The sequence below is a fragment of the Haliotis cracherodii genome, unplaced genomic scaffold, assembly GCF_022045235.1.
Source record: "Haliotis cracherodii isolate W230 unplaced genomic scaffold, xgHalCrac1.p SCAF_20, whole genome shotgun sequence".
Taxonomy (NCBI): Eukaryota; Metazoa; Mollusca; class Gastropoda; order Lepetellida; family Haliotidae; genus Haliotis; species Haliotis cracherodii.
In genome coordinates, this window is record NW_027266276.1 from 18,372,948 (window position 1) to 18,400,324 (window position 27,377).

Here is a 27,377-nt window from a genome sequence, read left to right on the forward strand (position 1 = left end):
ACAACAGATGTCTACTTCTGTTACATGGGTCTCTGGAGAACAGCAAAAGAATGGGAAAACTTACAGTATCAAAGTATTTGTGATGAAAATTCAATGAGACTGCGAGTGGGTGGTGATATTGGTGATCATACCATCGTAGAAGATAAGGCTGTTGCTGATACATTAGGTAACAGATTCTATATTCCCCTTGACTTTGAATTACTAGCTAGTCACATGCCCTTCTATCAAGCATCCCTAGGTGATAGGTTAGAATAGGAACACACTTTTAATGACTACCACAGAGTAATCAAAGCCGCTGACGAAGCTAGCTATTACATTGATCTCAATGGAGGTTTTGAGTATTGACAACAGACAACAGATGTCTACTTCTGTTACAGGGATCTCTGGAGAACAGCAAAAGAACGGGAAAACTTACAGTATCAAAGTATTTGTGATGAAAATTCAATGAGACTGCGTGTGGGTGGTGATATTGGTGATCATACCATCGTAGAAGATAAGGCTGTATGTGTTACATTAGGTCACAGATTCTACTTTTAATGACTACCACAGAGTAATCAAAGCCGCTGAAGAAGCTAGCTATTCCATTGATCTCACTGGAGAATGATAACAGATTCTGAATTAGCCAGACAAATTCGTAATCAGTAAAGCGGAGACAAAAGTGATACAACGTGGAATATCAATCTAAACGTGCCCGCTAAATCATTGAAGGGTATTTTAATGTTGGTTGAGGACCCTTCTGAACCATTTTTAAGAGATACCGAGGCGTTCTACGATCAACCCCAAAATTACAAAAATAGAATTGACTATCAAGGGCGTGCCTAATCAACTATATAGTCAAGGCATGCGGACATACTCCCTTCTATAAGACGACGTTAATGCGGTTGCAAAAGATCTGGCTCTTGGGAATGTATCGCTGGCTGAATTCCTTACCTCAAAGTATGCACTATGGCTCGACATGCGAACCACAGATGATGACCAACTACACGGTAGTGGGCGGAGAATAGAAAATGTTAGTGAGGGTGTTACTATACAGATAACAGGTAAATTAAACTTATATTTGTACGTGATTAAGGACGCACAACTGAATATACAAAATGGAGGATTCGTGCAAGTGATCTATTAATAATCTTTTACCTAAGAACAACACTGCGCTATTATCTGGGGGCAAACGGGGTGTAGAAAAACAGCTTTTATTCCAGATATTTTACAAAGTCATTATCACAAGTTTTTCACCCATATCATTATTCTGTGTCCAACTATAAACGTTAATGAAACATACCTTTCAAGAGATTGGGTAATGAAAGATCCCCGGGTGCACAAAGTTAAATCTGGGTGATTGTTTACTGGAGTTTATGAGTATGTCACAAAAAATTCAAAGGAGAATCAACACTCTTCATAATAGACAACTGCAGTGCGAACCTAATTTACCCAAAAGAAAGATATGATTTCATATTGAGCATTCTCCGGATGACATATGGAGCATAGCGTTTGTCCTGAAACTGAAAGATCTCAGACAGCAGACTAAATGGGTTGCCCTATTTCATTGCAAAGACCAAGATTCATTTGAGGAATGTCTATGCGAAAAAGAATGTTATTTCTACCAAGCTCGAGCGAGATAAAGTCAGAAAACTGTTAACGGAAACGAAACATTCTAAACTTGTATTAAAAACTGACCAACCAGCTTCTTATGCAATTGCTTAGCAAATTCTAGCAACTGCTCAGCGAATTTCAGCAAATGCCTAGCACATATTAGCAAATTTTACCAACTGCTTAGCAAATTTTAGCAAACTTTAGTGAGTGAGTGAGTGAGTGAGTGAGTGAGTGAGTGAGTGAGTGAGTGAGTGAGTTTGATTTTACGCCGCTTTTAGCAATATTCCAGCAATACCATGGTGGGGGACACCAGAAATGGGCTTCACACATTGTACCCATGATGGGAATCGAACCCGGTCTTCAGCATGACAAGCGAACCACTTGGCTTCCTGACTGCCCCTGGAAACTTTAGCAACTGCTTAGCAAACTTTAGCAACTGTTTAACAAATTTCAGCAAGTGCTTAGCAAACTCTAGCAAATGTTTAGCAAACTTAAGCAAACTTAAGCAAATTTAAGCAACTGCTCAGCATATTTTAGCAACTACTTAGCAAAATTTTGCAAAATATAGGAAACATATAGCAAATTATAGCAAAAATGTGCTAAATTGAACACAAGCAACCATTTAGGTAATAATGTGGTTGGAAATCCTCATTCTTTTTTATCAGTTTATTATTTTGGGCTGTATTGGACATTTCAGATTTCATTATATTAGACTTATATATCGGCTAGTGTGTTATATTAAAAAGAAAAAATTAATAACATGACCGATGAAGAAATTAAAAAACTATACGCACGACTGGGAGCTACCATGACTTGGCTATTGTACAACTATTCACAGCTGTACCTAGTATGTTTCTTCCTATCCCGCCAGAAAATCACTTGTATTTATGCGAATCTCTCGAGAAAGACCCATTTATTGAACATGCTTTAAGCGCAGTAAGCTGTGAGTTTTACCATAGAGATGGAATGTTCTTAGCACCACTTACCAAACAGCTTTAATAACGGCTAAGTATTGTCAATTTAAACATATGTGCCCACCTAATAATATAAAGAGAGAAGTTCAAATAAATACTGGAGGCGGAAATCCCACAAGTGAATGTGGAAATGCCACAACTGAACATGGAAACACCACAAGTGAGAGTGACTAAAAAACCCAGAAAAGTAGCCGCTGGTAAAATGGGGCTATTAGCAAGGAAGGCAAAAATACACCATGAACATTATACACAAAGGATTAAAACTTGGGCTCCCTATGCACTAGGCGTTATAGCAGTGGTATGGTTGTTTTTCAAGACTGGAGAAGAGAAAACACCACCAGTTCAAAAATTGGATGATGTTCAATTAGAGTTAAGCCCTCATGTAATGTTATAAAAGCATGACTACTCCAGTTACAGACGGTAAAATGTTGGTAAACACAGTGTTTCATTCGGCAGTTGTTAGTGGCTTAGCAATAGTCTATGCTCGTATAGGTAAAATGATTACTAAAGCCCAACCACCCAAGCTAGATTTTGATGGTTATGATATTGGTATGATGGTTCTAGATGTAGGCCTAGCTTTGGCTACTAAGGAAATGCTAAACAAACAAGGACTTATCCCAGAAGACATAATGAAATAATCAAACATTTGAATATTTATGAACATAGTTCAAGCATAAAATGGCATCAATTGTAATGATGGTCAGTGGAGTGATTGTTAATGCTCTAGCTTTTCGGGGAGTAATTTTATATTCTCTTCTACGAGAGGAGCAGAAATGACATAATAAAGCATTAGAACAACTCGAAACAGCCCAGTCACAATGGACCAGGAAAAGAATGCAGAGGCTTGATTTTATCAATGAAGAGCTTCGTAACGTTTAAGGATGTTGAAACAGCCATGCACAAATACTGGGAAGACACTTGACTCAATTGGCACAAAGCCAACACTCACTCAGTTCTATACACCGTCAGAGAAACAGAAAGACCGCAAGATAGCATTTATAGTGTTGGGATTGTAGGCAGTTGCTATTTTTAGCCACGCTATTAATAGTCATGACACAAGGCAGAGACTCAGCTGACATGCATTTAGACAAATGATACTAGAAGTGTATATTTATCACAATGGCGAAGGGCACATCCAGATGTAAATTCATACGCATGGGCCAATCCCAAAAATATTGGGTTAACTATACATGTTCTGTATGTGGGATTGGGGTCAAAGGTCATTACTGTTTATGCAAGAGTCCATAAGCGCATCATTAGATGCATCAATTCAGCAAATACAAGAAACTTTAGAGCACTGGACTAACAGAGGTTTGGGTTAGGGCGTTGTTAAAATCGATACTTCATATTTAGAAAGAGCAAATTATATGCTTTTGAAAGGTGGATCTTATGTAGATTAAGGATCTTATTAAGATTTAGAAGAAAAAAGCCATAACTAATGTAAAAAATAATGATGATAATTGCCCTGTTTTCAGCAAACATACATTCTGATAGACCTTTGAGCTATCCCCAAAACAATGGACTCAAACTTGAGATGGAAAAGCAAAATAATTTAGCTCAGTTTTCAGGCATGCTAAAGGGATTGTTGTACACAGGTTGAGCACCGCCCCAGAACATATTCCCAGAATCAATTCATTTCAGGTCGTAAAAGATGGTAAGCACTTATAAAACGGATAGAAAATACCGAACACAGTACTGAATGTAGTTTCACATACAAAACTCAAGAACATACTCCTTGTGGGTTTGGATATATAGTTGTAAGGTATGATTGGAAAACAGGAGAGGTGAGCATAACGAGTATAATTTGAAGCTTAAAATGAATCTTCAAACAATACCAATCCCCATGGTGTTTCATAACCTTAGAGGATATGATTCTCATCTCATCATGAAAGCTATCTCAAAGACTGATGGTGGTTTAACGTGCATTCCTAATAATATGGAAACATATATATCATTCGCGTTGACTTAAACTATACATTATACGGACATGGATAGGAAAGCGAGAACAAAACAATGTAATGGACCTAGATCCATAGACTCTGTACAATTTCTGTTATCTTCCCTGGACAATTTAGCTAATGCAAACAATCATGCTTTGTTAATAGTTTAGTTACTGATCCCATAAACTCGCGACCAGGATCTACTTAAAACAACTTAGGCCATTTTAATGGTCCACCTTTATATATGCGGCTCAGTGCATTAGCTACTTCGGTTGAATCTTTCGAGGTAAATGGCTCAGCCTCTTTAAACAGACTAGCTACATCTACTACGGTTAAAGCATATTTATAGGCTTTGCGTCTTACCTTATCATGAGGAAGAAACAAGAGGTCAGCCTGATGAACTTCATTTGTTGTGAAAATATCAAACTTTTTCCTCGGTATATAACAAGGGGGCTGGTAAGTATATTTGTCATATTACTTGTTTCTTTAACCAATCCTTGGCAACATCTTTAGATACCTTAGCTGCAGTGGCCAGTTTTTGTATTGCTCCTATACCTTTCCAATATCCTCGCGGGCTATAGTAAATTTTATCCATTATTAATTAATTTGATCCATGACGATCATTGGATCGCATTGCTGCATTGCATAAAACATTACCTCTGTAGTAGCTTTATTGGGGTACTAAACTGGCCTAGGACGCAGTGGTCTAGAACTGTCATTTCCTATACTACTTTTGGCGATGTAAGTCGGTCTAAACAAATTGTGTTAGAAAATAAGCAAAGAATCCTAAACTGTCGTGTTCTTAACAGCATCGAGGTATGATTTCAGCACGCCATGTCATACAGCCTAAAGATCGCAACCTTAGCGCTACGTTTGACAAACGGAATTAAGATCGAGCTACGGTTGCTTTGTCAAACAAGCGAAACTTCAGACTAAGTTAACCTTAATTCTAACAATAGTGGTTGAGGTTTGCCTAACCTGAGGTTGTTTTGTGTAAAGGGCCCTGATTTTTGCTCGTATGCAATTACTCAAAGTATAGCTTATATGATATACTTACAACAAAAGTTCCCAAAGACCTCATGACTGACATTATACGAACTTCATAGTGTGTACTCAATGAAGAAAGGAGGTAAGTTAAGTTTGCCAGACGTGTAAAACAAGAATTTATTTCACCTGTCACTTACTTTTTTGTAGTTTTTTTTAAACTAAACTTAAAATGCCTCTAAATCATTAAATATTATCGAGTGTGCAATAGGAAAAGTTGTGACCTTTTCGTTTTTTTGGTCGAAATTAACAGTAACTCTACATCAGAATTTATACTGCTACTTGAACATTTATCTGTGGTTTATAAATAATTCCAAACTGCAAATAATAACTCCAAAAAACTCGAATTTACGAAGTTACCGACAATCTACAGGAAGGATTTTACGTGCGCTAACCCTTCACGTAAAATTCAAAATGATATCATAGGTATTTTGAAAGACAATAATATTGGGGGGATTCGAAGCAAATGAGTGCAATTTAAGCCGGTTTAGCAATATAGCTGCAATATCGGTTTGCTCCTCACGTGGTACATACATTGAGAATGAAATCTGGATCAGCGTTACGTACCAATCGAACGCTTCAGCCACAAGGCTTCCCAATCTCCCAGTGCCTGAATGAGCGAATTATGCTTTACGCCGCTCCGAGCAATACCCCTGCCATATCAAGGCGAGGACTGCTTTAATGGGTTTTACACAATGTATCCATATGTGGAATCGAACCCGGCTCTTTGGCGTGATGGGCCTTTGCTTTAACCACTACCCCATGACAGACTGATCTCATTCTAAAACACAAAGCTAATCAAGAAAATAATTAGGCTGGCATATTGTAATGTATGATAACGTACTTGATACTGATTGATCGTAGAGTGCGCGTAAACAACAGCATATACACCTACCACTCAAGCACCAGACAACGCTTGTCAGGCATGGTAGAATGTGTCGTAGCTTGGGTTCCCTTGATAGAAACTGCAAAACAATACATAAAACAATAAATACGCCAAATAACGATTGGCACGCAGCAATAGGTCTGCACAAAATAAGGATATTTATATCACTTTAAAAACGAGTCTTGATCCGTTGGCACGTCAAAGGTGATATACAATACGATACAAATCTAGGCATTCAGCATTCCGACATTAGAAGTAGTGACTACTACAGTCCTTGGATTTGTTATCCTCAAATTATCCTTTTGTGCTTCCAAATTCACTGTTAATCAGTCGTTCAACACTTGATGACAAATCATTCTCATATCGACGCAACTTAATTGCACTCTATTATTGCGACTGTTTTGGTGCTTAAATAAAGGAAATTCATGTAATATATTGATTGCGACTGAACGAAGGAATTCATATTCCATTTCTCTCTTGTATGGACTCCGTACTTTCAGTGAACCCGTAGAAGACAGTGACACAAACCATGATGGTTGTTTAAATACAAATACAGACAAATCGATGTACAGGCCGAGTCAGGAGTGGGTTGTATGGTTTCAGTAATAGTCCATCTCAAAACAATATCAAACGAAAATTATTATCTCCATTTGAAGTGGATCTTGTGGGTTTTTGCAATCAGGATGTGAATGCATTTCACGTAAAAGTGTTTTACTTGTCTAGTGTGACAACGGATCTGACCTATTTTAAATGTGCAGGGGAAAATGTATGTTTCTCGACATATCTCGAGCCTAGCAACGTGAAAATGACAGGTAATTGAACTAGTTGCCGATGATATATACAGCAGTGTTTCTAAGATCGGTGTGTAACCGGGATAATCGTTTGCAGAAAAACGAGGGGATGGGGTTATATATTGGGGGACCTCCACGATGATTAGGGCAAATCATCATTTCAAAGTTTGCTTTGAAAAAATACTACACTGGGACAAAATTATTATTGTTAAAACTTAACAAATGCCAGCTGATTTAACTATATGCTTTCGATATAGGCAAAACACACTACAAAACAACATACTGAGTTAACCACGTTTCTCAGTTTCGGAAGAAAATGTGTGATGCTTTTTTATGATATATACTCTTAAAAAAAGAAACGCAAAGCCAGATTTGTGTGAGGTAGGAAAATACATTTATACGAGGAACCGTACGAGGTATTGAGCCAAAATGTTGTGGAGAGAACACTTGGTGATTGTAGTCATCTCAGTTATCGGTACATAGGAAAAGTCCAAGGTGAAGGTCAGCTACCATCAATAACGCGTATGTCCCCCGTTCGATTCGATAGCGGCGGCGGCCTATCATCTCCTGCCCATGGAAGAGACGAGTATGCGAATCACATCCTGGGGAATGGTAGCCCAATCGGCCTGCAACGCAAAAGCCAACCGCTGCAACGTCTGCGGTTGTGGTTTACGTCGGCGTAGACGTCTATCAAATTCATCCCACAAGTGTTCTATCGAGTTCAAATTCGGGGATCTGGAGGGCCAGGGGAGAACATCAAGGCTGTTGTTGTGTAGACGGGCTCGTGTGATCCGTGCTGTATGCGGTCGAGCGTTGTCCTGCTCGAATACACCGTTGCCGTTGGCAAGGAGAATTTCGTTGATATATGGTCGAGTCGTAAGAATAATCGGATATGGACCAAACCTGTCCTTCCATGATGAGAGATATCCGCCCACATCATAACGCTACTCCCACCAAACCTTTCCACGTCCTGTACGCAGTTTCCGGCGTAACGTTCTCCCCGACGTATGTAGACCCGTGCTCTTCCATCCATTCGTCGCTGAACCAGACATTGGGTGCGTTTTTACGAATTGTACGTGTTTCCCGACTAATGGTTTGCATGTCATTGTTGTCATCATTTTGATCCGGGAATGTGTCACTGACACTATAACACATTAAACCTCTACATTTTGCTTTTATGACCCAAAATATCCCTATTGCGTTTCTTTTTTTTAAGAGTATATGTTTTGTTTTTTTAAAGATCTGATATGTGTCGAATTGAATAGATTTGACATTAAACAACACAGCAAGACAAACGTCTATGTTAAAATATTGCTGAAGACATTAAGACTAGTAAGAGTCCTGAATGTGTTGTTTCTATTCATGAAAACATACATTGCCCTATAACAGTCTTCTTGTACTTGCACCTATTCATACACAGCTTCAGGTTAATATTAGCCATAAATAATCACATAAAATACGGCGGCACATATTCACAAGTTTTTACATTTATACAAACATAGTTTTAAAAAGAATTTCTATAATGAGTATATTTAAAAAACACGCTTGTGCGGAAATACCACTAACATGAACATAGATATGACTCATATAATATTCATGTCCCTGCAACTGAACACAACACGTGTGTGTTGGGATCCGCCTAGTGTGCGGCGCAGCGTCATCATGGGTGCTTTATAGGTTTTAGCATCTGGCTCCAATATAACAATAGGACTCAAATATAGAGAGCAGAAAATTAGTAAAGGTCCTTGTGTTTTTCGTCAATTATAAACGCGACCTGACATAAATTATTTGTAAAGATGACTAAGGAGAGAACATGTTTCAAGCAAAGTCATTGGTTCACAGATTTTAATAACGCCAGAGCCATTTCACTGCATCACATTTATCTGTACTTGAAAAACAAAGTTCACATAGAGAAATGTTCTTACAAGTTTAAAACACACCAACGATGTTTTTCGAAGAAAACAAAGTTATTTAAACAACTTAGATGAAGAAATAAAGAAAGCCAAACATACTCGTAAGGCAAGTTTAATGCATACGTACCATCGACCGGCTGGACACAGAGAACGTCGTGACAGGTAAGCTGATTTGGAGCTCTGACAAGAAAAACGTTTGAATAAATCTAATATATAGCCGGCATTATCTCAGCAATTGGTTGGGAGGAGCAACAGATACAAGCTGTAACTTGCTTCAAGTGCTATGTGTTGGCGTGTGCAGATTGTTACCGAGCTATTTTTGTTACACCATTCACTTGACCTTTCAAGACAGCAGTCTGATCAGATCCACTGCGACAAAAAGTTTCTGGAGCACATGAAGGAGCAAGTTACATCTTATTTCGCACAATAATTCAAACTTTTACATTGTGGAATATACGCTCTCTCAAAAAAGAAACGTAACCCCTATATTTTCAAGGTGTTTATCTCAATATTCAAGTTATTATAACACATTTATTATTGAAGACAACAATATGAAATTTGGCATGGTGGCAGTACACTTATGCAAGTTTAAGTCCAGACTTCGACAGTTCTCTCACTAAGATTTACATGACGCAAGGGGGCGTCGTTCTCAGTACCTCGTATGAGCGCCACGAGCTGCGATCACAGCATTACACTTCCTAGGAACAGAACGGATTAGACGCCGGATTCTTTCCTGAGGGATTGCTCTCCACACTTCCTGCAGTGCAACGGCTAGTGCATCCAACGTCTGCGGCGGCGGTGTACGTGCACGTACTCGTCGGTCCAGATAATCCCAAAGATGTTCGATTGGGTTGATGTCTGGTGATCGGGAGGGCCATGGTAACACGTTGACGTTAGAATTCTGGAGAAAATTCACTGTTGCATGAGCAGTGTGCGGCCGGGCGTTGTCGTGTTGATAGAGCTCCCTCTGTTGGTCGGTAATCGGCAGAAGATGAGGCTGTAAGACGTCATTGATATAGCGCTTGGCTGTCAAATTGCCACGAATGATCACCAAGTCTGATCTTTGGTTGTAAGACATGGCTCCCCACACCATGACGCTCCTTCCTCCAAATCTGTCGACCTGTCGAACACTGTTCGGGACAAAACGTTCGTTTCCTCTTCTATAGACACGCTGTCTTCCGTCACGGCGTTGTAAGAGAAAACGTGATTCATCACTAAACCAGACGCGCCTCCAGTTTCTGAGGGTCCATATCCGAACGTTGGTGCACCACAGAGTCGTTGGCGTCGATGTTCGTGGCGTAAAACAGGTCCAATAAGTGGTCTTCTTGCACGTAGACCGTAGACGGTTCCTAATTGTTTGTGCGGACACTTTTCTCAAACCTGGCACCTGTGTTGCAATGACGGTAGGTGTGGCTAGCCAATTACGTAGGTGGGTGACCCGGATGAATCGACCATGAGGTGGTGTGGTAACCCTTGGCCTACCACTTCTGGGTCGATCTTCAGTTGCATGAAACTTGGTGTATCGGCTCCAAAGTCGGGAAATCGTTGTTTTATGAACATTGATGTGCCGGGCAACGTTTCCAAAGCTTTATCCGGCCTCAATACGACCAGTGGCGATATTTCGATCTGCAGCACTCAACCGTGGCATATTCGACCTTGTCTTTCGATGAAAATGATAGAGTGAATCGCTAATCAACACGTGCTTTTATAAACCCATACTTCTACTGCTCTTTCCATGAATTGCACGTGCATGAGGGTTTTGGCATGGGCCACGTGAAAATTTGGCTCACTATGATAAAAGTAAAATGCCCTTGTGCACGAAAATTGGTGTGTTTGGGCGCTTACGTTAATAAACAGAGTACATGGTATAAGTGCATATCAGAACAATTGTATTTACTATCAATATCTTTCTTCTCGGGGTTTTCTCACATTTTCAGACTGGGGTTGCGTTTCTTTCTTGAGAGAGTGTATGTGAAAAAGGTTCACAGTGACAATAGGTTCTGACATACATACATACATACATACATACATACATACATACATACCTATAGTAATAATTAAATAAGTGGAGTAAGATTGAACACAGTTCAATTAGAACTGTGTTCAATCTTACTCCACTTATTTAAGTTTAGGAGAATGTCTTACTCCACTTATTTAAGTTTAGGCGAATGTCCGAAATCTCGCGATTATTTTCGCACGTGAAGCTTTTTCGAGGCCGTCAGCCTCCTACATAAAAACAAAGTTCGATCAAGTTAATGCCTCAAACTAATCTTCAAGTGATATTCACGTGTGTGTTCTAGTTGTACATAGTCATGACAAACCAAGTCGCTAAAACACACCAATAAACGTGCAAAACTACGGGAGCGTGGTGTGTATATCTGCACATGCCACATCATATTTTTCGATTTTCGATGAACGACGTTCGACTCGGTAGGGTTGTCAGCATGAGTGCAAATGATTCCGACAACGATGTATTTGTCACACAAAATAGTTTCACGAACATTTTTGAGGTGGACGTTAATTCAGATTTTGAAACTTTACTAAATTTGGATTCAAATGAACTTCCAAACTTTGATGTTGGTAAATGTGAGTTGATTGATCTCGAAGGGTTTTCCTCAGGTTCCGACACTGATCTGTACAAAGCAAGCCAAGCAATTGAATCTAACCTTCTAAATTTGCTACCTTGAATTGTAACACTCGCTCGCCATTAACTTCATCAGAAATACCTCAATCACGTGACGCTTCTGAACAAAGCGTAGATTCAAGTTCAGCAAGGTTTGGCAAGCCAACATCTGATATTGACATTAAGAAGTTGTGTGATTCAGCATACTCATCGAATACTGAAAACAAGAGAATGTGGGCAGTTCGCTTGTATCAAGGGTGGGTGAAGGAACGGCGTAAGTGGGGCAGAACAGAGGACATGGTATTGAACCCTGACATTGGTCACTGGCTCAGGAGGAAAGGGAGTATAAAATATTGATGTATTTTATGATTGAGGTCAGAAATAAGAAAGGCGATGAATATCGCGGAAATACTCTTTATGAAATTGACTCATATCTACAATATTATATCATAAGAAACGGCACTCAACTGATTTTTTTCGAATCCCCGATGTTTCAAGGATTAAGGTCCGTGCTAGATGCAGGAATGAAATATTTGGCAAGAGAGAGAATCGGGATAGAGAAAAGGCAGGCGGAAGTTGTCAGTGTGGACCAGGAAGACATGTTGTGGGAGAAGGGGATGCTGGGGGAGGGTACCCCCCACAGCTATTAGATACAATTGTGTATTCTATTGGCCTCAATTGTGCTCTGAGGGCTGGTGATAAGCACAGATATCTAAGAACAGGTCCGATTCACAGTTCGAAATAACAGTAGGTGCTGATGGGTTGAAATGTCTAAAATACATGGAAGATGTGTCCAAAACAGAGGTGGCTTAAAACATCGACAGTGTGAACGAAAATGCGTCAAAGTGGGCCAGAACTTGGAACGTCCAGAGTGGTGCCTTGTTCGGCTTTATGAAAAGTACATGTCACTCAGGTAAGTTATCAATGAATTTGACAGTAAAATTGAATGGTAATGATATCAGTGAAGTAACTTTTAAGAGTATATTGGCAAGTTGATTTAACTGTCTTGGAATTTTCAACTCAAGTGTTCATAACACGTCACCTATTAATTATTATGACTTCATTTAGTGACGCACTTGTTTGAAAAATACACTAAAATATTGGTGTTAAGGAACTTTATTGTTGAGTATAATTTGAAGCAATACATATTTTAGCATCGATGGTTAACTTGAACAATATTTAATTATGATATCATACTACATTGGGCGTCATTTAGTTAACAAAATGAAGTTCACACCCCTGTGCGCGGGGCATTGTCATTACTCACTTGAACTCGATGTTTAGATATTGAAAACACATGTGTTTATATTAATTTGTATTTTTATGTTATGTTCAGACCTAAAGACGGAATATGCACCGCATTTTACTTGAAGCCATTGAAATTTGTGAGAGAAAAATACATGGTATGCTGACATTCCGATTGGATTGCACCCTTTAAGAGGCACTTTCGGACGACTGTGTAAAGTGGCAGGTTTTAGTGGTTTTTATTCCAACCACTCCCTGAGGGCCACCACTACAACACGTCTGTATGACTCTGGCCTAGACGAACGGCTTATCGCTGAGAGGACAGGGCACAGGTCTGTGGCAATACGAAGCTACAAGGTATGGTTTGTTGATACATTTGCGCTGGCTTGTATTATATGCCTGTCTGTAAAATACTACTAATATTATTAATACGCCATCAAGTTATCGAACAGAAAGCTCAGTTGTGTGGGGGTCGCTTTGAAAAAGAACATATTTTCGTATATGTGTGATATCCAAATCATGAAAATGAAAAATCTAGTATTTAGTTTAAGTATAAGGGATGGTAGTTAATAAATCGTAGGGCTTCAATTTAATATCTTCCTCAACTGGTTGGGAAGTTAAATTGAAAACTAATATCTACTCCAAATCAACGGACACCCATCAATACTTACAATTCGGTTCATGTCACCCCAGGCATACAAGAACTATTATTCCTTATTCACTTGCGCGGAGAGTAGGCCTACGTACCATCGTGTTGGAAACGGATAAAAGAGAGATGAGATTGAAAGAATTGATGGGATATCTCAGGAAGCTAGGATATCCGCTTCGCGTCATAAATGACGCTATAGAAAAGTCGTTAAAAATTCCAAGAAATAATCTCTTGAAACCTAATGAAAAGTCTGTGGGCGATCAAATTATACCGTTTGTGTCCACCTTCAATCCTAATAACTGTGATATCATGCCAGTCATAAGAGACAACCTCCCAATTCTACAGCCATGTGATAAAATGAAACAAGGACTGAATAAATTCAAAGTTATAAAAAGTACCAGGCAACAAAACAATCTCAAGCAAATGCTTTGTCTATCCAAATATTCTTGTACAGAGAGTGTACCATGTGTAAGTAGATGTAACACACCAAGATGCGGCACGTGTAACATCATTAGTGAAGGTACCATTTTCCTTTTTGCAAATGGCAAGGGTTTCATTGTGAAAGCCGACATGAACTGCCGCAGCAAAGATGTGGTGGTGTATGTTATGAGATGTTCGGAATGCGGCGAAAACTACATCGGCGAAACCGGCATGGAATTTAAAGATAGAGTCACTGTACACAAACAGCAGATTAGAGACACTAATGTTCGATGCTTAAGTGTCAGCAAACACACTGATGATTGCGGAAACGGATAATTTAGTATTTTTCCGTTTTATAAATTGTATACCAGTAACAAGCAGCAGAGACTGGAAAAAGAACAAATGTTTATCCAATTGATGAAACCCAAATTGAACTCTAGAATGTATTAATAGATTTGTCATTTCAATCGTAAATGTTACACTGCTACTTTACATATACTGTATATTTTAATTCAAATGTCTCCCTACAATTGTTAAATTACTTGGTGTCGTCGCTGGAGTGTATAAATACATTATGACGTCACAGTTGTAATTTATGACGTCATCATAAGTATGATTGGATAAACTTTAGAGATAATTGCTAACATTATCAAAAGAACAGTCTAATATACTGAAAATCTGTGTCTAACTGACGTAGCTAAGGCTTTTTACAAGTTTTGGCAACTTTGGCGATATAAATTTCGAAACAATTTTGCCAAGGGCACTAGGCCCCCAGCAAACAATTCTACGTTGTGACAACGTTTTGACAACGTTGACATTTCGTTGTTACAACGTTGTGATGTTACGTTGTCACAACGTAAATCTGTAGACTCCCAGATTGGTTGCTACAACGTTGTGCGTAAACCAAAATACAACTAAATCAAGACGTTGTCACAACATCCATTTTTTACGTTGCTACAACGTTTATACAAAACGTCGCGACAACGTAGGTATCGCATACATATGGCGACACTACAGCCATTGCAGCACGTTGTTGCAATGTCCATGTAGATTAACGCCTGTGTTATTCCTCAATACCTCCCAGGCAGCATGAAAAGTTTGTACCAATCTAGTTAAGACATCAGGTACCAAGCAATGCATTCTGCAAACTGAATTCACTTTAACCCTATCCATGAAACAGCAAGTCAATGAAATGCACTCTCCTTTTGGCAGAGTTTGAAATACGGCCAAGATAAAATTCTAAATGTTTGAAATTACATGTACAATTCGGTTATATAATATTTATTTTCCCAAACAATTTTCAAGGCTAGATCTGTCACATTGTGCAAATTGTTCACAAATGTTTCAACACAATTAATAGATATTTCATTTTCCCCTAGAATTTGCAAATTAAAAACCATCAAACAATAAGCCCTGCACAAATTGAAACATTTAAAATTTCTTGGCCTTACCCCATACATTCAGCATTGAGAGCAACCACATAACATAATAGTCTATGCATCTGATGTCCTAAGATCCATTTCCCAGCAACGAAATGACAATAGATTCTGGATGAGGTGACCTTTATTTATTTGTTAAATGACAAGTCAGAACTTGGGCTGAGTGGCTGAGGAGCCTTTTCAGTCCTCAAATGAAAAGTCACAGGGATGATCTTCAACTGTATCCATAGTCTCTCCTTATGCCTTGGTAACTGAATAAAAAATGACATAAATATTATAAAATGGCAAGGCAAGGGACATTTTTCTGACATAACAAAATAATGGTTGCATTCCCCAAAATAATATTTTGATGTCTGATGTCAGTCTTTAACCTTTAGCCTGCTGAATTATTTTCACACTTCTTACCCCTGCCTGCTGGATTAATTTTAGCATAAGGCGCTCTAAAGAGGGTGGGTGATTTCAAACAGTCGGTGCCTCATTAAACAAGGGCCAATTGAAGAAATATTTTGCACATTTATTCCTGATAGAAAACTACACAATTCTATATAAAAATATCCTGGTGTTTTCAATCATACCAAGGTTAAGACCAAAGCGAACTCAAAATTTGTTAATTTTCTTGAACTTACCTGAATTGCGTTATTGAAGGTGGTTTGCATTTCATGCTAGGAACCCTCTAATATCGTAACATTTTTGCAAATTGATTTCAATAATCATATCTCCGATATCATAATTTTAATTGAGTAAAAATTCGGGATTTATAATCGGCATATATCAGCGCGATGGTAAATTATGAACCATTTCATTGAATGTATTATCTAAACGTTAAACAGAAAATAACTAAATTTTCGAGGTCATCATGTCGGTTGCAGAAATACGAATATTCGGGTTAATCTGACGTGTCATGTTATATAATTTGCAGGAAACAATTAATGACTTATAAATATTCACTAATCCTAATTTCAAGCGTTTTGGTTGAATATTTACGATATACAAAAATAAACAACCCGTGTCATGATGCTAGCAGACGTCCTAAAATCAAACATGGCGCGCTTCGCCCGACCTCCGCACAACTTATTGCTATTTTAATATCAACAAAGTTTACATTGCCTTTATAAATATAACTTGGCGAAAGTTGACGATCTTCTCAATCGAAGAATGTTTTATTCGTCATATTCCAATAAATATGACGAGAGAAAAATGAAAATAAAGATCGTGAATTCTGACAGCACTACTACAATTAGTGCAAAGGTCACCGGATGTGATGTCACAGACAGGGGTAGTCTGCTGATAAGCTTTCGAAACAAAACAATTACAGTAAATTTTGAAACAGTTCGCCTATCACATACAGCAAAAATATAAGTCGATACACAGTATCAGTAATCACCACTAACATGAAATAAAAATGTGACTTTGACGATATAATTCGCGTATTAGTTAATCCGTTTGACCTTGCATGCTCCCGTGACCCGGAAACGGTAGACGATAAATCAACATGCCACATGCAAGTTTCTCGGTATCTTTAATTTGAACTTCTGTTGATATTTAAGAATCACCATTCTATGTTGTGAATATAAATGGGACATGATTCATATTTCTGCGATGTACATGCTGATAAGTTTCACTACAACAAGTGTATCCCACGTAATACGTCTATGGATATCGTCGATCAGCAAGATCACCCTCAACAACAGGTGCGCGAAAATGGGCTTGACAAATCGTGTTTCAAAATAACATCCCCGCGTTGCTGAAAATGATAGGGTATATATAAGCAATAAAATTCTACGTACATATTTTCGGTGTTAGTTCCACATTACATTTAGGATAGTTTTCCTTTCGGGAATACATTCATAGATACTAGCATGATTTTAGAACAGTTTCACGAAGGATTTCTAAATTTATTCCAAAAATATGAAGACCACCATGATTGCGCATTGATGATAGATTTGTAATTGTTTAATTATTTGCAGCTTTTTACAGGTTTTAAAATTTTAAGTTATTTTTAATAGTTATTTTTCCCACAATGATGGTGTGTGGGGACAGTAAATATTAGTTTTTGCATCAGCAGAGTGTAACTGATCAAACTTCAATTATTATCTTTAGTTTCAACATATTTATTCAACAATTATTATCTTGCACTATGAAAATCAACTATGTGAATAAGTAACTCTCTGATGTCATCATTTTAATTTTAGTATTCCATGAATAATGATTAAATCAGATCCTTAACAAATACATACTAAACTGATATGGACATTAATTTTGTGCATTATGTGGTTTGTTTCCAAATAAAACAATTCTGAAATATAATTTAATAGGAATTAATTTAATTTAATTATAGTAACAGTACTTGTAACAGTACATGACATTTTTGTTTGTTTAATCACAAGAACCATGGTGGCACATAAGCTGGTAAGTTTGCCATAGGTTTCTTAGAAAATGCTATCTCAGTCTTCTGGTTGGAATGAAAAGAAACATGCCTGTGTACATGTTTACCCTTGCCAGATGTATTTTTTCCAGTCAGCCAATCCATTACTTTTGTTCACCTTATGTGGTCTATTTTATACATACAGGTACTGCTTCCAAACTGTTTTTTCTTTGTATGCAATCACAGTATCACAACTTCCTCAGCTGGTGTGTATAAAAGTTCCCCTGTCATCATGAAAAAAGAATTATAAAGGAAAGTCATATTTTCATTCAAAAACATATCTGTCTTTCCTTGAATACTCTTTGTCTAAGTGCCAGAAATGTAAGTGTCATAAAAAAATTAAAAAAAGATTTTCATAAGGACTTTTCTTAGATAGACCTAGATCTAAGTCAAACCATGTGACTAGTTAGGTAGAATTATAACCTTATAAGCCCTCATTTCTGAGGTGTCCATATTTTTCACATTTTTAGGACTAAACGTGATCCGTGTAGATCTGCCTGTGTTTTGTTATGTAAAACAAATTCTTGTCTTGAAAAATGAGAAAAGGAATCATTCAGACGAATTTTTTTTATCCCATTGATTCACGAAAATCAGTTGAAACGTACAGTGGTGACTTTTGTACCCAAAATTTCTAGTAATTTGTTACCCAAATGGGTATGTGATTTTGTAGATCTACCTAGAATTATTTCAAAGATATACATTAATTTGGGGTCTTAAACTTAACATAATATCACTTTCCTATCAAAACAATTCATTCTAACTTAGGTTTAACCAACTTAACTGGCCTCTCCTTCAGTGACAAGACGTCAATTTTCTCTCAAAACTAAACAATCAATTTCAAGGATCAGTCATAATCATATTTGGAACTTGATGAAATATTTTATTATGTGTTCTGTTCATCTACATTAAAACATAAATATAATTATAGATCTATTGTCTTATTTTCTTAGGTACAAATTCACAAAGTATTTTGGGTACAATTTAATTTGTTTTGGGTACAAAATCACACATATATATAAATAGGAGCCTAGAATCTATATATATTTACACTACCTCGTTGTGTACCAAAATGTTATCGGTTCAGAGGACGGGAGGTTCTCAGAAAGTTTTCAACAACATCTTTAATATTTAAATTGTTCTTTTTTTAATGTTAGACCAATAACAATATTATGTTATTATTATGGCATATCAATACGTTGGATCGCTCTCCGTTGCGCTCGTTTATAGAAAATATTTTAAAATTAAAATCATCGAGCGTGAAATCCATTACGGGTCCGGATTTAGACTTACACATTTTATGGCGACAATCACGAAGAAATATGAAACAAATAAGAGTGAAGACTGCTCTCCAGATCAATAAATAGTAAATAGTTGACGAAAAATAGTAAATTATGTATTTTCTTTTGAATTTGAATCTATTTCGGAATTTCTTTATGATAGCTTACCAACTTGTGCATATTTTGCTTCCATGTGTCACATGCGGTACGTGCTTCCGGTTTCAGAAATGATAGCTAAAATTACAAGTATTTTGATTATTTCTCGTAAAATGCATTATTTTGCTATTGAATAGTTTACCTAGAATGTATATCAGTTCAGATTTTGCGTATCATCCAATATTTGTCATTTTTCGCAGTGTTTGTTGACTTTGTTCGACTCAACAAATCGCGAGTTAGGCCACGCCCAAACGTATCACTGACGTTTGTCGGCTTGGCAATGTGTCGGAAAGTTTATCAAACGAAATCATTTGCAAACTCTTTTAAAAGGAAATTCTTTTTACAAAGATTTATACATGCGTGTCAATAATTCTAGAAAATTAAGTTAGATGTAACAAAATGATTGTAATAGTCTAACGGGATAACTATGCATGTGGAGTTGTTTGTTTACCGCCGTTGCCATGATCGTACAAGTTCCATCCAATCGATGATGTTACGATTCAGATTGGTTTTGTTTACAATTAATTACACCGAAAGTTGCTAATTTTTAGAAATAAAGGAACATGAGTTTTTTCCTTTCGTCAGCAAACCAAAAATTATGATCGAATAAGAAAAATGATGAAATTATAAAGAAAATATCGGACTGCATGCCGCTCAACGTGAAGTGCCAAAAGTCAACAATGGCCGTTCCTGGTAGATGTGTGCCGAGAAGTTTGGCCGAAACTTTTTTAACTCGCGATATTTTCTTTTTGAGGTAAATAAATGACTGAACGTTTTGATATTGAACAAGCTGAGCATTTATGCATGTCATACGTAATTTAAATGTTACGCAAAGCCTTCTTGGTAAATAGATATGGCGAGTTTTATTTTGGGCTGTTGTTATGCTATTCGCCTGTCGAATGGGTTCGACATCAGATGCACGGGGATGGACACCTCTGTCGAATGGGTTCGACGTTAGCGTGCAGAGCTTTAAACAATTAAAAACTGCTGAAAGTGCGAAGAAGGCGCTGACAGTAATACCATGATGCTCTTGGATCATACATAGGCAGAAAAGCTTTTAGCACTGAATCATTGGTGTAACTTTATACCCCCGCCCTTTTAGAATTGTGGGTATAATTAAATAAGAATCATCTAAATTTTAATTCTTGAAGATGTTTGTATATATTATTGCATTATACATACCTTTCTGTCAGTGATGTACTTTAAACAAATATGCTCCCACAATACTGTTTTCTCCACCTGAAAGAAAAACAGAAACCACAAAGTATCACATTTTTAAATAAACCAGTACTGTATAGATAAATCACATTTACTTAGAGTATGATGTAACTGGTGGTAGTATTGGCAAATAGTTTTATCAGTCAATAGATCAACTGTAGTTATTCAAAAGCAGTAACTTTATCTTTCTGCTGTACATCACAAACTAGTGATTCAAGTGAATATGTTGGCCAAGTTTCTAAAACCTTATTTGAAAAATATATACATAAATGAAAAATATATATTGACAAATATAATAAATAGTTCCCATATTTGAAGCATGAATATTGAATATGAATTATGAATAGAAGTTAACACTTTAGGGTATTTATCCTGATTAAAATTGTGATTATTTTTTTTAATACTAACCTTAATATTTTCCATATTAATATGCCAGGATATGTATATATGTTCTAACATTTACAAAGATAGAAACATGGGAAAATTAACAAAATGCAATAGCTTCTACAATACCAGACGAAGTTGAAACAGCTCTGTAAATATTTATTGAAATTTATTTGTTACTACGTTTATTAACATAATACAGTTCAATATCGTTAAATATAATTCTGTAGTATGGTAGCCTACGTGGCAACATATGGAGATCGAAAACCGAACGAATATTGTTGCTATCAATTCCATTGTATTTTTCATTGGTGCACATTGGCTACACCTATCTCACCTTAATAATCAACAAACGATTACCAACTCACTGACAATATATGGTGATATTTAACTTTCGACTATCGACTAGCTTATCATCACCAATATGACAATACCGCCAACACCCCGTTATAGCGCAAGACGAGAGACTCGTTTTACTTTTGCTCGTTTTCATTAGAAGGGAGTCGGACATAGATCTAATTATCAGAAAATGATGAATTGATTCTTTTTGGGAAATAATAACAATACACCATGATAAGCGCCTTGCTAAAATAAACTTTATAGACAGCACCAACAACCTGATGGTCCACAGGCTACTTCAGTCAGTGCTAATTAGGCCTTTTCGGAAACAACAAGTATGTTTCTGTATCTTCCCGAAAATACAATTTTTCATAACATCATTGAGCGCATTAAGACTAAGGCTATAACTAGTAGCCTACAGAGAGTCGATCTGATAACACTTCCATTGTTTTGATTCCCTCTCTTCGCTGTATTAGAGAAATCTACTAGCCTAAACCTTTCCCATGGCCTGAATGAGCCACATTGTTTCACAAAAATCAAAGTCAGAAGATTAGTAGATTCTACATGTAAACTTTAAATAGTAATGATTTCAGAAATAACACGGAAGAAATGGCGAAAACTATCAGTGGTCAGTAGGTGATGCATAAGTTAGACCTATTTACAGACCTACACGTTTTCGATCGAAACCCGAACATAATATGACGGCCACAAAACGCCGCCAGACTGAATTCTGGTCAAACATATACTGCTTGCCCTTGGTAATTACCCTTGGTATAAATAAAATAATAATATGGAAAAAAGTCTTGGGCCTCCTTCACCTCTATATACATCATGTTCTGTGTATCAAATATTAATATCAACACTGACGCTCAGTGAAAGTGACCGGCAAACTGCATTCTAAACCCTGCCACTGCTGAATAATACGATACATTTAAATCATTTGACGATCTGCATGTACAGAAACATATCAACAAGCGGAGGCTGCTTCTGAAAAATTAACTTACCTCATCCGAATTCACAGATCATCTGTCCAGTTCCAGTTGCTGCACAATCTCTTGGTTGTAGACCTCTAATATGTCTAGAGTGAGCTTGAACTAAGATGGCTGGTGACAACAAATCTTCCGCGACAATGTGACGTCATTCTGACGTCAATCACGAGGCAACAGGCTAAACTTTTCAGCATGCAGTCGCTCTCACGCCGCAAAAAATGGGCGCCAATTGTTTTTATCTGTAATATTGCTTGTGACAACATTTAGTAGACAGATAACTTCGTTACTAGATATATATGTTTAAAAAAATAACACTTAGAGATGGTAGATCTACAAGTGGTTTCCTAAACATCATTTACAAAAAGTGTTGTAATGTCCAAAGCACAACGTTATCACAACGTTAATTTGCAACGTTGTTGTTACGTTGTGGAATAACGTTGTCATAGAGATACACAATTACGTTCTGGAAATTTTAGTATTAAGAGATGAAAATTCAAATGCCGAATATATAGAAAGGTAATGCATTACTGCCTTGGTATTCTGACAAATTCATGTTGATTTTGATAAAGCAGTTCTATTCCTTCATGACTATCGAGATTCAAACTCTATAACGTTTCACCGACGTTTCAGAAACGTAGTTACAAAACGTTGTGTGATGTCCAATGCACAACGTTTTCACAACGTGAATGTGCAACGTTGTTATAACGTTGTGAAATAACGTTGCACGTTGACGTTATAATAACGTTGTGACAACGTAATATCACGACGTTACCAATCCACAACCTTTCCACAACGTTGTGACAACGTCGTGTGTTAGCTGGGGGCCTAGCCAAGCGGGATCAGTAGCCATATCTGTGCTTGTAGACCTCTGCGGCTTGAAACCTTTTCCACAAATTAAAATAGCTGGATTTGGCCGAAATATGTTTGAATTGTTACCTTGTTTCGTTTTGTCGCTGTGTACATCTGACTGCACTTCTTAACGTTATGACAGGACAGGCCGACTGTCAACAACGTCTGAACGTGCCCGTGACGTCTCATAGACTAGGGTTAGAGTAGCTTCCCTTTGACAAAGGGCAGTTACTCTAGCGGACAGACCAATGGATTGCCGCGAAATGCAAGTAAAAACAATTGTTGGAACTATATTGGCTACTGTCACTGTCCGACTGACACATCACTTACCCTGTGACGTAATAAATATTAATGCGCGCATTCCAGGAAAACTCGCAATGTTTCTGTAATGTTTGTGAGAGAAGGAAAGCGATTTTCAAGCACATATTTAAAGAATGACATTATATGATAAAGAGGTTATCACGCTTGTGTGCTTGGGTATGGTAAATATCCTGTACAAACAAACTGACTAAATGTGCAATATCTCTCCAAAAATATCCTCTCAAAGAGCTATCTGCCCTATCGCCAACACTCTGTTTCCTGTCAGATAAAATTCAAAAATGATAACTAATGGTGGCCTATCAGCAAATATTTCCTTGTGTGTAGTGTTGAAACCAATCCTGCTCCTGCTCAAGTTGACATTGCCTAAACTGATACATCTTTGGTTCATAAAATTAGGGTTTTCAGATACCGTTTAGTACACACATGCGATACCTCCAATCCAGTTACCCTGTTATTGCACAAATTGAGGGAACTTACCGTTCAATAGTTATGTATGTCAAACTTCAACTGATAGTTAACCCAACAATGTCATCATATGTCAAATCAGACAACACACTTTAGACGGATAAGATTATTGATTCCAGTGTGTTCAAGCAATGTGGGGGGTAAGTTTTTTTCAAAGCAACTGTCTCTGAAGGGCTGAGGCTATTTCTGCAGCTGATTTCTCTCCGGGACTTGGTCGACATACGAAATATACGTGCCGGTATATAGCAGGCTCAAACCAATCCCTTAAAAAATCATTCCAGAATGCTTTCAGCCTCGGCTCTGGTCACGACCCTCAACTAGGCCCAAAATACTCACTCACAGCTCAGATCACTCCCCGTTAGGCTCAAATCAATCCCTTACATTTGTAAAGTTCTGAAACTTTCAGATTTTCATGTCACCTCCTTACCCGAAAAGGTGTTTGTCGTTGACATACCTTGTCACTTGCAGACAGCAGGTAATTGTGCATTAAATGATCTGTAAATATTACTTTTGAATTAATATGGGATATCAGTCGCTCGTTACAATTCTGAAAGGATGTATAATTTTACCCTTAAAAGGGCCGGATCGCTCAAAACACAGAACACTTCTTTACGAGCCTTTCTTTCCATAACATACACGTGTAGAATCAACCCACGTTTGTCGTGTTTACCCATTATCAAGTACCGTCTGTTGTTTCCATCTTCTGCTCATCCCCGTTTCACTAAAGTTTTGTACAGGTGTAAAGACTATATTTTGTGTTCAACTAATTGAAATTTAAAGAAAAACCCAATGTGAATATGTGAAGGGAAAACAAATTCAATGCCCTCGTTTACAACACAAATCTTACAAAAAGAGAAGATGAAATTTTAAGTACTGAAATTACATAAATTCGTCATGTTAGAATAGTTTTCAGGATCAATGACATATTTTGCAAGTACCGACATTAATAATGATGTAAATGTTGTTTTAGAAGTTACAAAGTATTAAGGAATTTATCGTGTTATGAAAGTGGGGACTGGGGTTTTAGTCTGGAAAAGATTTTTTCACTTCTCCGGTCGACAAAATATAATTTTGAAAATAATAATAATGTGCATATTTTAAAGGCTCCAAATCCATACCCTACACCATGCTCAAAGCGCTGCATTATTACCCCAGTCACTTGATTAGTGTGCACACGATTTGCATTGTCAGCTCCCGGGGGAGCATACAACCCAAGCTGCCTTTCCGGCGCTTGAAGGTTAACAGTCACATTAACATATCACCCTACCTGGCTGAACAGAGGCTAAATACTCTAAATACTGAACTGCTATGTCAAATGTTACCAACCACGTACGCCTGTATTATGAAGTTAAAAATGTAAATTAATATAATCCGTTCTAATGATATTCAAATATTTTCTTAAAATGATACAACAATTATATCGACGTGATTATCGATGACCGATAATACTAATTCATCGGAGATTTGTTTCCCTAATCAAACATAGGGAACAAAGTTTCTTCTGCATGATAAACAATACTGCTAACAAGCAATAATTGTGAAGTCTCATTTACAATATGCTAACATATTCAATGATATGTTAAGGCAATTTATTGTATCAGTATATATTATTCGCACGATAATGCATTGTTTCATTCTCAAATTCTGAGAACTACTCCGTGCTCCTCTAAATTTTAAGAACTACTTTATGCTCCTGGATGTTTTTTTCCAGAGCTAACATGTGAGGTGAAGGGTTTAACGCTGCGTTCAAGGCTATTGCACTTATACAGGTACGTGCATCCACGTGTGTGTCTCTGTGTATCTGTGTGTGTGTGTGTACTGGTTCGATTTAATAGTGATAGCCCATTGCGATGCCATGCCGCAGTTTAACATGAATATCCCACTCAGACACAGTATACTGACTCCGAGTTGACCAGTCTGTTTTATCCCTAATGACTAGCGCCAGGCAGGTTAACAAACAAGTACCATATTTTAACGTCTTGTGTGACGCGGCCGGGGATAGAACTCCGACCTTCTGTTCTCCGGGCAGACGCCAAACCGCTTGACCACGGAGGTTTAGACGTGTACGTACATTTCCTATGAACTCGTGAGAGTGGTTAAAAAAAAGTTATAAATCAATTTTACACTGTTGGTGTCATTCCTTAGCAACATGACAAGGAAGTATAAACCTAACGCGAAACAACAGACTGGTAGCTTGGTAAAATAATCTCCTTTACTGGGGAAGGCACAGACGCAAGTCGCTTTCGTAATGTGGATAAAAAAATATGTTCACAATTTTAGCAATGACATTCTCCAGAAACATATGAAATGACAAAGAAATTATTTTTTTATCCTTAATATCACTGTAGTCATGTAGCACTGTACTGTATCGTACTTGCTGTATTCGTGTAGCACTGTACTGTATCGTGCTTACTGTATTCCTGGAGTACTTTTCTATATCTTACTTGCTGTATTCGTGTAGAACTGTGCTGGATCGTACTTACTGTGTTCGTGTAGTACTGTACTGATGGATACTCACAGTATTCGTGTAGTACTGTACTGAATCGTACTTACTGTATTCGTGTAGTACTGTACTGAATCGTACTTGCTGTATTCATGTAGTACTGTACAGAATCGTACTTACTGTATTCGTGTAGTACTGTACTGAATCGTACTTGCTGTATTCGAGTAGCGCTGTACTGTATCGCGCTTGTTGTATTCGTGTCGTACCCTACTATATCGTACCTGTATTCGTGTAGTACTGTAATGTACAGTGCATGATGTATTCGTCTAGTACTGTACTATATCGTACTTGCTGTATTCGTGTAGTGACGTAATGTATCGTACTTGCTGTATTCTTATAGTACTGTACTGTATCGTACTTGCGGTTTTCGTGTATCACTGTAATGTACAGTGCATGCTGTATTCGTATAGTACTGTACTGTATCGTACCTGCTGTATTCGTGTATTACTGTACTGTATCGTACTTGCTGTATTCGTGTATTACTGTAATGTATAGTGCATGCTGTGTTCCTGGAGTACCTGTCTATATGTTACTTGCTGTATTCGTGTTGTTGTGTAATGTATAGTGCATTCTGTTTTCCTGGAGTACCTTTCTATGTCTTACTTATTCTATTCGCGTAGTCTGCTGTGTCGTACTTGCGGTATACGTGTAGTACTCTTCTATATCGTACTTGCTGTATTTGTGTATTACTGTAATATATACAGCGGTAGAAACTAAAACTTTTAGTCCACTAGTCCTTATAATGATAACATATAGCAAAACCCTTAAAGGGGCAAATTTCTACTAGTCCTTAGGATACCTTAACTATTGGGCAGTTTGTCGAGGACTATAGGACTAGTGCCAATTTCTAACGCTGGTATAGTGCATGCTGTATTCCTGGAGTACTTTTCTATATCTTACTTGTAGTACTATTTGTGTAGTAATGTTATGTATAGTG

At 37.5% G+C, this 27,377-nt stretch overlaps 1 protein-coding gene and 1 pseudogene across 1 annotated transcript in view; one reads left to right on the plus strand and one right to left on the minus strand.

Annotated features, from left to right (window-relative positions):
* The window catches only part of LOC139470055 (titin-like), a 181,032-nt gene extending 170,801 nt beyond the window's left edge, over positions 1–10,231 (minus strand). The window contains exons 1-3 of the mRNA XM_071252343.1: positions 9,795–10,231; positions 9,266–9,275; positions 6,444–6,513 (exon numbers count right to left, since the gene is read on the minus strand). Coding sequence (XP_071108444.1) covers positions 6,444–6,513; positions 9,266–9,275; positions 9,795–10,231 — 517 coding nt within the window. The remainder of the gene's footprint in view (positions 1–6,443; positions 6,514–9,265; positions 9,276–9,794) is intronic.
* Positions 10,232–11,522: 1,291 nt separating this feature from the next.
* LOC139470110 (uncharacterized protein KIAA1958-like) lies at positions 11,523–25,707 on the plus strand (annotated as a pseudogene).
* The last annotated feature ends 1,670 nt before the right edge of the window (positions 25,708–27,377 follow it).